The sequence below is a fragment of the Hemiscyllium ocellatum genome, chromosome 21 (assembly GCF_020745735.1).
Source record: "Hemiscyllium ocellatum isolate sHemOce1 chromosome 21, sHemOce1.pat.X.cur, whole genome shotgun sequence".
Classification (NCBI taxonomy): Eukaryota; Metazoa; Chordata; class Chondrichthyes; order Orectolobiformes; family Hemiscylliidae; genus Hemiscyllium; species Hemiscyllium ocellatum.
In genome coordinates, this window is record NC_083421.1 from 45,827,897 (window position 1) to 45,845,111 (window position 17,215).

Consider the following 17,215-nt stretch of genomic DNA (forward strand, 5'->3'; position numbering starts at 1 on the left):
ATATCCCAACAATTAAAGGGAGTCAGGGGGCTGGAGTTGAGTATGGCTGCCATTACAAAAGACATAGTGCTAGAAAAGCTAAAAAGGTCTTAAAATTGACAAATCTCCTGGCCCCAATGGGCTACATTCTCGAGTTCTGAGGGAGGTGGCTGAGGAAATAGCGAAGGCCTCACCCTAGTTCCAAACTTCCAGCTCAGCACTGTCCCCATGACTTGTCCGGACTTGTCCTACCTGCCTAGCTCCTTTTCCACCTATCCACTCCACCCTCTCCTCCCTGACCTATCACCTTCATCCCCTCCCCCACTCACCCATTGTACTCTATGCTACTTTCTCCCCACCCCCACCCTCTTCTAGCTTATCTCTCCACGCTTCAGGCTCACTGCCTTTATTCCTGATGAAGGGCTTTTGCCCGAAACATCAATTTCGCTGCACTTTGGATGCTGCCTGAACTGCTGTGCTCTTCAAGCACCACTAATCCAGTGTCTGACAGAATGCAGAGGGTTGGAGTAAGTGGTTCTTTTTCGGAATAGCAGCCGGTGACAAGCGGTGTCCCACAGGGTTCGGTGTTGGGGCCGCAGCTGTTCACATTATATATTAATGATCTGGATGGAGGAACTGGGGGCATTCTAGCGAAGTTTGCCGATGATACAAAGATAGAAGGACAGGCACGCAGTACTGAGGAAGTAGGGAGGCTGCAGAAGGATCTAGACAGTTTGGGAGAGTGGGCCGGGAAATGGCTGATGAAGTTTAATGTGAGCAAGTGCGAGGTCTTGCATTTTGGACAAAAGAATACAAGCATGAACTACTTTCTAAATGGTGAGAAAATTCATAAAACCAAAGTACAGGGATCTTGGTGTCTATGTACACAGATCTCTGAAAGTTGCCACCCAGGTAAATAGTGCTGTGAGGAAGGCATATGGTGTACTGGGCTTTATTGGCAGAGGAATTGAGTTCCGGAGTCCTGAGGTCATGTTGCAGTTGTATAAGACTCTGGTGCGGCCTCATCTGGAGTATTGTGTGCAGTTTTGGTCGCCATACTATAGGAAGGATGTGGAAGCTTTAGAACGAGTGCAGAGGAGGTTTACCAGGATGTTGCCTGGAATGGTAGGAAAATCTTATGAGGAAAGGCTGAGGCACTTGGGGCTGTTCTCATTGGAGAAGAGAAGGTTTAGGGGAGATCTGATAGAAGTGTATAAGATGATTAGGGGTTTAGATAGGGTAGATACTAAGAACCTTTTACCGCTAATGGAGTCAGGTGTTACTAGGGGACATAGCTTTAAATTAAGGGGTGGTAGGTATAGGACAGATGTTAGGGGTAGATTCTTCACACAGCGGGTTGTGAGTTCATGGAATGCCCTGCCCGTATCAGTGGTGAACTCTCCTTCTTTATGGTCATTTAAGCGGGCATTGGATAGGCATTTGGAAGTTATTGGGCTAGTATAGGTTAGGTAGGATTCGGTCGGCGCAACATCGAGGGCCGAAGGGCCTGTACTGCGCTGTATCCTTCTATGTTCTATGTTCTATGTACAAAGGGATCTGGGAGTGCTAGTTAAGGATTCTCTAAAGGTAAACATGCAGGTTGAATCCGTGATTAAGAAAGCGAATGCAATGTTGTCATTTATCTCAAGAGGGTTAGAATATAAAAGCAGCAATGTGCTACTGAGGTTTTATAAAGCTCTGGTTAGGCCGCATTTGGAGTACTGTGTCCAGTTTTGGGCCCCACACCTCAGGAGGGATATACTGGCACTGGAGCGTGTTCAGCGGAGATTCACATGGATAATCCCTGTAATCATAGATCTAACATATGAGGAATGGCTGAGGATCCTGGGATTGTACTCATTGGAGTTCTGAAGGTTAAGTGGAGATATAATAGAAACTTACAAGATAATACACGGCTTGGAAAGGGTGGACGTTAAGAAATTGTTTCGTTAGGCAAGGAGACGAGGACCCGTGGGCACAGCCTTAAAATTAGAGGGGGTCAATTCAGAACAGAAATGCGGACATATTTCTTCAGCCAGAGAGTTGTGGGCCTGTGGAATTCATTGCCGTGGAGTGCAGTGGAGGCAGGGATGCTCAATGTCTTCAAAGCAGAGATTGATAAATTCTTGATGTCACAAGGAATTAAGGGCTACGGGGAGAATGCGGGTAAGTGGAGTTGAAATGCCCATCAGCCATGATTAAACGGTGGAGTGGACTCAATGGGCCGAATGGCCTTATTTCCATTCCTATGTCTTATGGTCTTATAGTCCACGTGGGACACAGATGCCAGTGGGATGCCTCTACATAGTTACGACACATAATTGCCCTGATTCAAGCACTGTTGCTCAAGCCTTTGGTGCACGTGAGTGTCACCTACTCCAACCCAGACAGTACCCAAGAAACACAACATTGCATTGTGTTGACATTATACCGTCCAAGATATGAAGCAAGCATGTCCTGCACCTTGTGTAGGCTATAGAACTTTGAATGTGATTGAGAGACCGATGGCAACTAAGATGAATCTTGACAGCTCACATGCCATTGGTTTTGGTACATGGAAAACAGAAGAATAACAACTTACTCTGCTCACACGAGTGTGGTGGCAACCATTTTCCACTTCAATTGAGCACTCAATTTGGATAAGGGTGGACAGCAAAATAGTTAATGTTTCACTGAATAAGTCACGGGGTCGATTTCTCAGTCCAGGTAACCCTCCCCAGAAAAAAACCCTTCACATTCCTTTGTCAACCCACTGGATTTGATCTTCCTTATGATCCCACACAACTTACTTGTTTAATAGCTCACTTCCCTACTTTGCCCAATGAGTCCCAAACATACAGCTTACTCATGCACTGTTCATCCAATGAAACCAGGATGGTGATGACCATCAGTAATCTCCAACTCCTGCAACACTCCTTATCCTTCCACGCTCTGTTGTGTTGCGTTCCCTTCACTATTATTATCCCCTTGGCAACCCAACTCACTGCCTGCAATTCCCACAATCGATACCCCCAGTATCTCCACCACAGCAGTGTCCCCTCATAAAACCCTTAGACTCTCACTGAACAATTCTCCTGGACTCACTACTTCACCCCCCCGGCCCTCCTTCCACATCCCCCGCCACCCCACCGCATATCAGATAACTTGGAAGGACCCAACTGACCAAATCCCCCATTGATCTCTGTACAACTCTGTGACTGGCTTGCCATTAGTCACCAGACTGGTTGAATCTGGCCTGAAGGGAGTCCCCATTGACTTGGCTGAGGACTACACGCATTGCTAAAACGATCATTTCTTAAAGTCTGAAGTATATGCAATGTTTGTACCACGTAGGCTGCTGGAACATACTGTAGGTGTACAATTAGCATGTTACCACTGATGCTCTGAACATCCTAGTGAGCACAAAATGAGAGAGAAAGCTAAAGGCTCCAGAGATGCATCCTGCTCCATACCATGAGATGGTTTCCAGTCTCTGTGCACAAAGTGGCCCAACAGCAGCACATGGCAATGAGAAGTGTCAGTGTACTCCAAAAAATCGTCAGTGGCGTATAACAGTACTGAAGCGGAGAATTTTATTTTAAATGAATCGGAGATGTGGTGAGGCTGGTGCGCAACCAATGCCAACCTCCATGAACAGGCTGAGATGTTAGAGATGGCTGGCCAAGGTGAAGACCAGGAGGCATAAACAGACAGCTGCAGCTGCCAGATATCCACTCTACCATTCATGTCAGGAACAGTCACACTTAGTTTCTCACCACTGTAAAGTTGATTATGAAACTGCATATAAAGCAGGACAGAAATTAGCACTGATGAGATTAAATTCTCACCATTCAAAACTGGAGTGGAAAATCAGACTTTATCCCAAGTCATTTTTATGATCTTGCCCTATTTTCCAAACAGACTCACCATTGTCCACAGGGACTAGGAAAATTCACTCCATAGCCATTTCTGAAAAAAAATAAATGTTTCAAGAGCTCACAGTGGCACAGTGGTTAGCACTGCTGCCTCACAGCGCCAGAGACCCGGGTTCAATTCCAGTCTCGGGGGACTGTCTGTGTGGAGTTTGCACATTCTCCCAGTGTCTGCTTAAATTTCCTCCAGGTACCTTAGTTTCCTCCCACAGTCCAAAAATGTGCAGGTTAGGTGAACTGGCCATGCTAAATTGCCCGTAGTGTTAGGTGAAGGGGTAAATGTAGGGGAATGGGTCTGGGTGGGTTGCTCTTCGGAGGGTCGGTGTGGACTTGTTGGGCCGAAGGGTCTGTTTCCACACTAAGTAATCTAATCCACAGCACCATTCAAGATTTCACTGGAGAAAACAATTAGAAGCAATTTTGCTCCTTTTTGCAATGTCACCACAGTAGTGACAAATCTCAAATGTGATATCCATCCACAAAAGGAATGGCATTGTTTAAAAGTCTACAAATATACCTTTTATTATTCTTGGTGTGGGCTGCACCATACTGGATTATTTTAATTCATTCCTCTATAATTAAACAAATAAGCAATTGCAGTTCAAGAAATGCAACTCACTGACCAATCAAGATTGTAAAATACTACACATTTTTTCCGAAGGAAACTTGTAACAGTCTTTGCCTCATCAGGAGTCTCTAGCACCATTCTTGTGTAAAAGATTTTACTCAAGGCATTGGTTTATAATTTTCTACAACAGCCAGTAAGGGTCAAATGAGAGCATGCAGCAGTGATACTTCACCTTGTTGACCTACTTGTGGAAACTTGAAAAGGAAACTAAGAAACTTCACCATTTGATAATCCAGTCAGGTTACAGCTCAACATACCACTCTTTTTCCAATATTTGACATTGACTTGCAATATTTAGATCTTTAACTCAGAACAGTCTATTTTCATTGTTATACATATGAAGAAGGTACAAACATCTTGTAATGAGCCTCATTATGTTTAAAGATCCAGAATTATGACCAAAATAGAAGATGTCTATAGATGTTAATGTCCAAATAGCTTTGGAAACAAATTGCTCAGTTCAAGTTTATGTACAGAGAAGAATCAACTATGTCTTGTTATATTGTATTGCCATTATTAAAAGAAAGCAACTTAATTGACTAATACTGCAAATAATGTAAGTGACCTAGTTTCTTAATTTTAAAAAAATTATTGCCGCAATCTATCATTGCGTAGATCATGCGAGCAATATTACTGTCTGAAAAGATGGGAAATTAATGGGCCATGGAATGAAACAAAATCCTTTTTGACGATAGCTTATCAGCCTCAATGGCCTTGCATTTCACAGCAGACAAGGATGCCTTTATGATGAATTCACCCATCACATCATCTTCCAGCCATTTTCATGCATTTCTATTTTGCCTCATGCCACTATAGTGGAGAAACTGGAAAAGGATCCATTCATTCTAGCTTGTTGTCTTTAAAAAAAAAAGCTAATTTTTTCTGACGACTGACAACATGCTATGATCCCAGTTGATGTTAATACTGGACAAGTCATCTCCCAGGCCTGAACTTTGCTTGATAGATCGTGCTTTGGTTTTTGCAAAGTGGTCTCATGCTGAAACATAAGCTCTCAATTTCTTGAATGGTAAAACAGATATTTATTAACAATTAAGTGAGGACAAAATAAACCAATTTATTAAATGCATTAATCCCAAAACACTCATTTTTAAATTGAGAAGTCAAGGAACAATTTTTGTACAGTACTTAAAAAAAATCACTCATACAGTTCTCACAAAAAAAAAGCCCATCTTTAACATCCCTGTAGGTTTAAGTCTCTTGTGACTTTAACTTACAAACTGGGACCGCAAATAGCTTCTTCCTGGAAGTATTAAAAACCTGAGATTAAACATACTCAACTTTAATTCCAAAACTTCTGGCTAGGGCTAATGTTAATTCCTCACTCTAAGGTAATCGAGTTTCACTATATCCCTCCCTTTCTCAGTAGCAGCGGACTATACAGCATTTTCATCCAAGGACTTCACAAAACTGCTGAAAACCTCATTAAATTTAAAAATAAACTCTCCCTCACTTATCTGTTAAAAGAAATCTCCACAGGTAAATCACCAAAAAGACATCACGTAATTATTAACTCCAGACACAAAGAAAACCCATATTATTAGTTCAAAAACTGAAAATTCAAACTTTGATTTATGTCTGTATTTTAATGTAATTTATTCTGAGTCTAGGTAACTAAGTAACATTTTCTGGCTTTCATTGACATTACAGAAAAATTATAAACTATGTCAAATGAATGTTTAGTTATAAATCATTTTCATCCTTTTAATAGCTATTGTGACAACTATATTCCATACAAACTTAAATTACTTTACATGGCTTCAAAAGTAGCTTATTTATTCTCAAATCTGAGATTGCTTCAGGTTCAATGTAGTTACCTATAGATTTCACCTCCACTTGAACTATAATTATCAGATACACTGAAGCTAAATTTGCATATTCTGAGAATGAACTGCATGAATCAAATTACTATTTAATATTTAGTGTCCTTAAAATCATAAAGTATAATATTTTTCAGCCACTGAATTATGATCCCCATAGAGGTCAACAAATAAAAAGAAGTACCAAATTTACCAAACAACCCCGAAAGAAAAACTAATGAAGAAGATTTTACTTTAATAATCAAACCAAACTCAACACAAACTAATCCTGAATTAACAGATAAGTCATGGTGAAAATATTAATTACAAAGCAAATAGCAACTACATCAAGGATATGATTGATAAGGTGCCTCACGGGAGGCTGCTGATTAAAGGGAGGGCCATGGTCTTCGAAGTGAGCTACTGGCATGGATTGAGGATTGGCTGTCTGGCAGAAGGCAGAGAGCTGGAATAAAAGGTTCTTTTTCAGAATGGCAGCTGGTGACAAGTGGTGTCCCACAGGGGTCAGTGTTGAGGCTGCAACTGTTCACTTTATATATCAATGATCTGGATGAAGGAACTGTGGGGATTCTGGTAAATTTTGCCCATGATACAAAGTTAAGTGGACAGGCAGGTGATATTGAGGTGGTGGGGAGGCTGCAGAAAGATTTAGACAGTTTAGGAGAGTGGTCCAGGAAATGGCTGATGAATTTCGATATGAGCAAATGAGAGGTCTTGCACTTTTGAAAAAAAACAGGATGGACTATTTTCTAAACGGTGAGAAAATTCATAAAACCAAAGTACAAAGGGATTTAGGAGTGCTAGTCCAGGGTTCTCTAAAGTTCAACATGCAGGTTGAATCGGTGATTAAGAAAGCAAATGTAATATTGTCATCTTATATAACCTCAAGAGGTTTGGAATATAAAAGCAGCGATGTGCTTCTGAGACTTTATAAAGCCCTAGTTAGGTCCCAATTAGAATACAGTGTCCAATTTTGGGCCCCACACCTCAGGAAGGATATATTGGCAGTGGAGCGTATCCAGCGGAGATTCACATGGATGATGCCTGGAATGGTAGGCTGAACATACTATGAGTGGCTGAAGATCCTGGGATTGTATTCATTAGAGTTGTGTGTGTGTTGGGGTGGTTGCAACCAAAAGAAATTGCATCAAAAGGGCCACAACACACTGCAGGACACCAGAACTGCAAAGAGGAAGAAGAAAACCTCAACAATGTATTTGCCAAAAACGGATAACTCCGCAATTTCATCAACAGATGCCAAAGGGAAAGACAACGGAATGAGGACATGCCACAACCCAAAGGACTAGCCATGTTACCATACATCAAGAACATTTCTGAACTGACAGCCAGACTACCATGACCACTAGGGCTCAGAACAGCACACAAACCAACAGCCACTCTCAGACAACAACTCACCAGGACAAAGGACCCGATACCCAGCATGAGCAAAACCAATGTAGTGTACAAAATCCCATGCAAGGACTGCACAAAACACTACATAGGACAAACAGGAAGACAGCTAACAATCCGTATCCATGAACACCAACTAGCCACAAAACGACACGACCAGCTATCCTTAGTAGCCACACACGCAGATGGCAAGCAATATGAGTTTGACTGGGAGAACACTACTATTATAGGACAAGCCAAACAGAGAACAGCCAGGGAATTCCTAGAGGCATGGCACTCATCCGCAGATTCTATCAACAAACACATCGACCTGGACCCGATATACCGGCCACTGCAGCGGACAGCTGGAACGGACAACCGGAAGTGGCAGAGACAAACCGCTATAAATGCCGGAGGAAACATCACAGAAGTGCTTCACAGGAGGCTCTCAAGTACTGAGGATGTCACCTAGACATGGGGACGAAACGTCTGCAACACAAATTTCCAGCTCGGCGAACAGAACCATAACGATGCTATCAGTATCCAGATACTGCTTACTCACTGAGTCAATGACAGTAAGCCAGAGTCACAAGTTGTCCATGAGCTGAATGTGCACCCCTAAGCATAAAGTATCCTTGCTGTAGCATTACAATGACAGTTGCTTGTACAGTCTAAAGAGCAGCACTGACATAGAGAAGCAAATTGTAATTTGATCAGGGATGTGCCACAAAGGTTCCTAAAATGTTGGATACCAATGTTTGTGGTTGTGGAGTGCATGTGGCTCATGCCTACAGAGTGCGCCTTAAACGTACATGGAATCTACAGCAATTTAGCAAGTTGGATCCAAAATCGGCTTTGTGGTTGGAGACAGAGGGTGATGGTAGAGGCTGCTTGTACGACTGGATGCTTGTGCTCACTGCAATACTACAGGAATCAGTGCTGGGGTTACTATTGTTCATCGTTAATACAAGAAGGTATTGACAGATTGGTCAGATGGGTAGATCAGTGGCAGCTGGATTTTAGTCCTGGTAAAGGTAAGGTCATGCACTTTGGAAGAAGTAACAAGACAAGAGAATATTTAATGGCTGGCAGGACATAGGAAACCAAGAAATACAGGGACCTTGGAGTGCTTGCTGATGGATTTCTGAAGGCAGCAGGACAGGTTAATAGGAGAGTTAAGCATATGAAACAATTGCCTTTATCGATCATGGCATAAACCATAATAGTAGGGAGATTATGTTAGAGTTTTACATAAAACTCTGGTTAGACCACAGCAGAAATACTGTGTGTAGTTCTGGTCACCACATTCCAGGAAGGACATGATTGCAGCAAATGGATTGCAAAAGAGATTCACCATGATATTGCCTGGGATAGAACACTTTAGCTGTGAAAAAGAGGCTGAATAAGCTCAGGTTGAATTTTTTTTCAAAATAGTAGGCAAGGGTGAGAGTGGACTTGATTACCTTAGATTATGTGGGGTCTGAACTGAGTGGACAGAAAGCAGCTATTTTAAGGTGAAAGGTAGAAGGTTGAGAGCAGGTTTGAGGAAAGTAAAACTTCACCCAGAGGGTGATGGGAATCTAGAAAGCAATGTCTTTCATGATTTAATTGCATGTAACAATTAGTAATTTACTTATTTTACACCCTGGATGCCACTTACATTACACTAGGATCATAGTAACACAGCAATAAGTTTGCACCTACCAATTCCAAGCACAGTAAAAGAGGTCAAACACTGCAAGCCAGAAGGTTAGAACACAGAAAGTCAAATCAGTCAGTCAGTCATGTCACGCAATTTGTTAATAAATTCTGATCAGTCACAACAGACTGACATCAAGTCACAGAGTCATAGGGTTATACAACACGGAAACAGATTTTTTGGTCGAACTCATTCATGCCAACCAGCTACCCTAAACTGATCTTTTTTGCCAGCATTTAGTCAGTATCACTCTAAACCCTTCCTATTCATATACTCATCCAGATGCCATTTAATCATATCCACCTCCAACACTTCCTCTGGCATCTACCCTGTGCATGAAAATGTTGCCCCTCAGGTCCCTTTTAAATCTTTCCCCTCACCTTAAACATATACCCTATAATTTTGAACACCCCCACCTCCGGAAAAGATTTTGGCTATTCACCCTGCCCATGCCCCTCATGATTTTATAAACCTCTAGAAGATCATTCCTCAGCCTCCAATGCTCCAGTGAAAGCAAGTTTCCACTTATTCAGCCTCTCCCTACAGCTCAGGACCTCCAACCAGAACAACCCTAACAGATTTTCTGAACCCTTTCAAGTTTACCAATATCTTTCCTACAACAGTTAAAAATCACACAACACCAGGTTATAGTCCAACAGGTTTATTTGGAAGTACTAGCTTTTGGAGCGCTGCTCCTTCATCAGGTAGCTGATGAAGGGAGACCAGAACTGAAGGCAGTATTTCAACTGTAGTCTAATCAAAGTTTTGTAAAGCTCCAACATAACCTACTGTTAGGGTCAATGCCATGACTGATAAAGAAAAGTGTCCCATATGCTTATCAAACGTATTAACCTGTCCAGGTGCCTTCAGGGATCTGTGAACAAGAACCCAAAGATCTCTCTATTGCTTGGAGATACTTTGTGTTCTACCATCCATTAATTACTTCTTTTTATTTTGCTTTTATGCTGTCCTTGACTTCCTTTGTCGGTCATGATTGCCTCATCTTCCTCTTAGTATGTTGTTTCTTCCATTGAATTAGTTTTTGCTATGCCTCCTGAATTACCCCCAAAAGATACCAAAGATAAAAGACATTGTATCAGAAAAGGTAATTGCAGCAAAACGACATTTCTATCATTTGGAATCCCCACCGAACATATTTCAAATTCAGGACCACTGAAATAATTAAGCATGCTTTAGATTGCACATGCTATGGGATCTTTTAGCACAAGGTATTACTGAAACTGCTTGATAGTAGGAATGCATAGTGGGAGTCAATGCATAGTGGGAATTCCCGCAATGCATAGTGGGAATCTGGACTCAGATGTTAACATCAGACTCTGATTCAGAGTATTGCATTATTACAACGTAACGTCATGAATTTAGTTCTTTATTTAGGATTTGAATTCTTCATTTTAAGGCACAAGACATTGGAAGCTCCTTTAAAATTGAAAACTAAATACTTTTTTCCTTAAAAAATGTTCATTCATAATAATTAACATTTGCAAAATTAATTTTCATTTGCTTTTTGAATATCACTTTTTGACAACTTTAAACCATCTTTCCTTTCCCATAAAACACAATTTACAATAGCATTTTCTTCTGAGTAGATCAAACTTTTTGCACATTTAGACAGTGGTGAACACAATGAGCACAGTGCCAATTGTCACCAACAGAGCTGTAACTCCTGATTTACAGCCCCTCTGAAGCATTTGCAGCTTCTACTTCAACAAATGATTTGCAGCTCATATACTAACACCACATCATTAGAGCTCACACGCTGCACCTTTCAGAATAATATCACAGTTCCCAGGAAAAGATTAGCATGTTCACTCCACAGATTCACAACATATTATTTCTTGAATAAAATAATTTAATATTTTCTTAATAGGATAATCAAAACAGCCCACTGAGTTCACCCTCCAGACTTCAAAACGTTTTCTCAAAGAGCATTTTCGTCCTGGATCTCTTGTACAAATTATTTGACAGATAGAATAAAACACCAATTTACAAAAGTAATGCTTTCATTAGAACAATAAAGGTGAAAACGATCTGAGCTTTTTGAACAGCTTTTAGAAAGAATCCAACTGAGATATCCATTAATGGAGCACAAACATATGACATATAGTAAATCACAGGAAAATTGTGAAAGAAAATATTGAGTTAACGGCCACTAAAAATTAACAAAGGAGAATCCGATTGATTTAAAACACTGACCTTAACCCATTGAAGAGCTGTTTGGATTTATCTAATAAGTAACAAAAATCAGTAACTGTCTTCCTCTCTCCCAATGGAATATCATCATCAGTTCCTCCACCCGCTGTCATGGTTCCTTCCAGATTTACCACTAGAAACTAAGAATAAGCTTTATATTAGTATCTTCAACTGCAAATATTACCTTGCAAATTTCAATATGGACTATACAAAAGCCAAAATTTTCACAGAATAATAAGTATCACAATCAGTTCAACCAAAGGAATAGTACCTAATAAATTATATTGGCTTTGGTACTTAAAAAATTGGGACATCTCAATCACAGGACAGGAAATATCAGTCACTGCGTAGTGAAAGGACATAGACAGTTTCAAGGTACATGTGGGAATGTAATCTAATTTTGCTTGATTAATATTGTACTCTAATAGCAGTTCTTCGCATTTGGCACTTGAGAAATCTCATAACCACAATAAATATGAATGCTATTAAGCAGAAGGACCTTTTGCATAATATTCTTCACCACCAAATGATCTGTTAAAACCCAAGGGTAACAGAAATTATAGTCACTGAAGGAAAGTATTGGTACCCAAGGTGCAGTGATTGTAATGAGGTCAGCCAGGTGGATATCACAGAATATAAATTTGAGAACAAATGCTGGAGATGACAGCGGGTCAGGTAGCATCCACAAAGAAAGAGCAAGCTAACATTTAGAGTCTAAATGACCCGAGATGCATCATCTACACTCTAAACATTAGCTTGCTTTATCCATGGATGTTGCTTGACCCACTGTGATCTCCAGCATTTGTTGTTTTCTGTACAGATTCCAGCATTTACAGTAATTTGCTCCTACAGAACTGGAACTGTTAAATCTGGTCCAATTAGGAAGACCTGGCTGATAGGAAAAAAAAGACATCTCCACACTGAGAATTGACTTTGAAGCAGCTAGATCAGAGTGAATAACTTTCCAAGTATAAATAAAGGTTGACTTGGTGACAGTATACCAGCCCTGGTGGAGTTACTTCAGTGGCGATGAGAGAAAAGCTTGTTCTTGAAGAAATCCTTGAGTTGGAATAAGCATTTCTGGAATCATGTCATTATTTGAGAAGCTTGAATTGTTTGATCCTGGAGTTGAAGACTTGGCCCAATATGTGGAAACAATGCATTATTTTTTGCCAGGCAAATGACATTGGGGCAGGTGAAAAGTGATAAGCAATTCTCATGACAGCTCGTGGACCCACAACTTTTTCAGTGATTAGGAGCCTATAACTTTTCCTGAGGCGACAAATACTAAAGAGTCTTTCAAGAGTTGATAGATTTAGTTAAGGAATACAATGACCCCAAGCCTCCGCAAATTCTGAGATGCTATCACAGTTTTAGTTGGCCATTCAAGAATGAGGGGAATTCATATCAGAACTTTTTACCAGATTAACAACTGACAGAGGCATGTGACTTTGGTTTAACCCTTAAGATATTGGAGAGACCATCTGGTACGTGGGACTAATGATGCAATTCCATGATTCTGCAAGGCCCATCAGTGCCACTACCTTACTGGTAATACTAAAGGCAAAAATCAGAAGGCAATCAGATCACTTTGCGAAATGGGCAGCACTGGTCATATTGATTGTGAAGCACGATTGGTCGACCAACCAACATGGGGATTTCAAACAAACGTTAAATGTCTTTTCACAACTGGATAAATACCCACTCACATAGAGGATATATACGCAAAACTGGCAGGGGGTGCTGACCTTCACAAAGGTGGACATGAGTCATGCAATTGCAGGTTGATTAGGATTCCCAAAAGTATGCCATAATTAATACATTTTAGGGTTTGTACCAATAGATGAAACTGCCATTTGGGATACTGTCAGGCTGTGCAATTTCTCAGTGGAGATGGTGCATATTCTATAAGGTCTATCCCAGGTTGCTATTTACCTAGATAAAAAGTGCCAATAACAGGGAGGACCAATAAGGAGCACTTACAGAACTTGGATATAGCACTTAAACCTTTCTCCCAGGCAGGAAAAATGTGTGTTCCAGGCATCCCATGTCAACTACTTAGGCTAGTCAACAAGACTGGGTTATACCCATTGTAAGATAAAATGAGGGCAATCAAAAGTAACCTGACTCCCACGTTCTACTAGAGGTAAGGAATTTCCTTACTCATGAATTATTACAGGAAGTTTATACATAATCTGGCCTCCATCCTAGCACCTTCACATCTATTTTTTAAACAAGGGTCAGACTTTGACACGGTCGTATAGCTAAGAAATAGCCTTCAGGGAAAAGAAGAAACAGCTATCATCCTCAAAAAGGTGTTGGCACACTATGATCCTAAGTGAAACCTGGTATTGACATGTCATGCCTCCCTGTACCGCAGGGTAATACAGGGTAGTATTAGCTGATAGTTGACTCAATGGAAAGGAACACCCAATAACATATACATCCAGTACTTGAGCTAATGCAGAGCGTAGATATGCCCAGATAGAGAAGGAAAGTTTGGCAGTCATATTTAGATTTGAGAAGTTCCACCAAACCTTTATGCGTGTAAGTTACTAATAGTAATGGACCATAAACCTTACTAGGTTTACTTAAAGGGGACAAGGCAGAGTTGCCCGTAGCTTCAGGCCAAATTCAGCAGTGAGCTCTAATAGCAAGTGCATACAATTACAAGTTGGAACATCATCCAGGGAGGCCAAGATGCAAATGCGGATGCAAGGAGCTGCCTCCCACTGGCGATAAACAACCAGTGGTACCAGTACTGGAAGAGTCCATTATGGTTTTATATTTTCTGGACACAATCATAATTGGACATGGAAAGATCTGGCCCTGGCAGAACTGAAACAGTTGGTGGGGATATAGAAACCAAAGGGCTGTCAAAACAGAATTGAAACCTTTTGGACCTGGAGAGATCAGAACACAGTACAGAATGGCACATTGTTTTGGAAAGCAAGAGTGATGGTCCCAAACAACGGTAGCCACCAGATAATGGCTGAATTCCAATAGGCTCATCAAGGTGTTTCCAAATAAGTATTTTCATGCTGGATGATTCTATGAATCTATGCTGGCCAGAATTGGATACTGACATAGCCACATTGGTGGGGCAGTGCCCAGAGTGCCGACAAGATCAAAGACTATTGCTACCAGCAGCCCAATGTTCATGAGAATAGTTACATAAACCATGGGCTCAGTTACATGTCGATTATACAGGTCCCTTCATGGACTCAATGTTCTTGGTCATTACGGACGCCCACTCAAAATAATTTGATGTGCAGAGAGATCATTTGTCAAACACGGGGAACGATGATAGAAAAACTGCATTCATATTGATTTGATTTCATTTGATTTTATTGTCATGTGTACATAATATCATGAGACAAGATGCCATCCTAGGTTCAAGTGCCTAGGTAAAGAATCATAAGAACAAGGTAGAATGAAAAAACAAAGTTAAAAGTTAAACATATAACTATAGTACAGTGACACCTTCTTAGTTTTAAGCAGGAAAACAAAGAATAAAGTTGGACGTTCAAACATTATAGTCTTTCTTAAGTGCTTAGCCATTGGGACTCCGCTTTGAGGAATCACCTCAAGACCAGAAGTCCATGCTGAGGCCACACCAGGCCAGAAGGTCACCCTGCCAGTCTGGGAGGTTGCCTCACTCATCTATGCTGAGTCAGAGGTCTGTGGCTGGGATAACAAAGAAGAGAGAAGGAATTAAAAAAAACAAAAAACAAACAGAAGAGGGGGAAAAAAGGAAATGGACAGAGCTGGCACATTCTGAAGCAGTCTACTCCGCCATCGTCTTAGACACTGTTGCAACACACGGACTCCCAGAAGTGTTGGTCACAGATAATAGGCTATCGTTTCCCAGTATGGAATTTGAGTATTTCTGAAGCCGAATGGCATTTGCCATTTAAGGACAATGCCAGATCATCAGATAAAGCAGTTCCAAGTTTGAAGGCAGGCTTAAAGAAATAGCCAAGGAGAAAGTGAGGACTGCAGATGCTGGAGATTAGAGCTGAAAATGTGTTGCTGGAAAAGCGCAGCAGGTCAGGCAGCATCCAAGGAGCAGGAGAATCGACGTTTCGGGCATGAGCCCTTCTTCAGGATTCCTGAAATGTGCGCGTTTCCAGCAGCACATTTTCAACTTTAAAGAAACAACCCACAGCTTCACTAGATACCAAATGGTCTTGGTTCCTATTTGATTACAGGACCACCCTTCATACTATAGGGAAAGCTCCAACTGAGCTATCCACACCATGTTAAATATGATCTTCCCAGACATGGGTAGAATGAGGGTGAAATAGCATCAGGAATGCTGATGCTGAACACACGATTCTACTAAGTGAGACAGACATTTTACTTCAGGGAATGAAATTTGATTCAGGAAAAAAAACTAAAATGGATAAGAGGTAAGGTCGATGTGAGGTGAGGTCCAGTATAAAGTTCAGGTAGGCACCAAAGTCCTGAACAAGCATGTGGACCATACGAAAGCTACAAACTCGCAAGCGGGATGGGAACAAAACATGTCTGACTTCTCAGAAGAGTCAGAAAGGCTGGCGGAACCAGTGGGTTCTCCCTCTGTCAAGTGTTGAAGATACCAGAGTTGGAGATGGACAGGGCAGATGTCACCGCCTTGACACCTTTGTTGTCTGAAGAGGAGATGACTTTCTTCTGAGATGCCAGAGATGTGAGAGGTGAGCTACTGTGCATTACATGCTGCCCGTATCTGAGGCAGAGTCAGAGGAACCTGACATGGTGCTAAAAATCCCACAGGAACAGTTACACAGAAAAGAACTGGCCGATGTCCTCTGACTCAGAGGGAGAGGGTTGTAGTGATTATAATGAGGTTAGCCAGGTGGTTCTCTCAGAATGAGTTCAGATTGAACAGCCCCATCAGAGAGCCCTGGCTAACAGATAAAAACAAGAGTGTCAAATATCCCCACACTCAGATTTGGCTCTGAAGGAGCTGGATCACTATTAAGGACTTCCTATGTGCAAATAAAGGGTGACTTAGTGATGGGATACCAATGTGGTGTTATTTCACAGTGGACCGGTGATAACCCCTTTAAACCCCTTTAATCTTGTTATACAACTCATTGGCCATTGCCTGTTACCAAGGAATCTTTTCACCACAATCCTTTATAAAACAGACCTAGGGAAAGGTGGGCATCGCAAAGAGTGGAGTGCATCATTTCTCCCTCCAACTGTATTTTGATTTAATCCCTGCCCTCCCCTTCACTGTTTGATCACGCAGTGCCCTTCTCAGTGGGCAGCGCTGCTTGTCACTAGCCACTTGGGTATTTCCTTTCTTCCTGATGGTGGAAATTGAATAAAGATTTGTACTCCTGTTGTCTTTCCACTGTGTCTCACATCTGCACACACACACACACACACACACACACAACATGGGTGCTTGGGAAAACATAAGCACTACCGCGGTTAGGCAGTAGTGTGAGGGGGTGAGAGGAAAAAAAGAGGATAACAAAAAAAAAGAGAAATATTAACAGAGGATTTCAAACCACTTCAGTTCAGGGGAATGACTCTGTCTGGCTGGTGC

The 17,215-nt window shown here is 41.4% G+C and overlaps 1 protein-coding gene across 2 annotated transcripts in view; it reads right to left on the reverse strand.

Annotated features, from left to right (window-relative positions):
• Positions 1-17,215, reverse strand: part of scai (suppressor of cancer cell invasion) — a 181,238-nt gene that overhangs the window by 98,404 nt on the left and 65,619 nt on the right. The window contains exon 2 of one of the 2 annotated variants that reach the window (XM_060841077.1): positions 11,659-11,795. The exons of the other annotated variant lie outside the window; for it this stretch is intronic. Within the exon in view, the coding sequence (XP_060697060.1) occupies positions 11,659-11,768 (110 nt within the window). The 5' untranslated portion in view covers positions 11,769-11,795. The remainder of the gene's footprint in view (positions 1-11,658; positions 11,796-17,215) is intronic. 2 annotated transcript variants of the gene reach the window in all.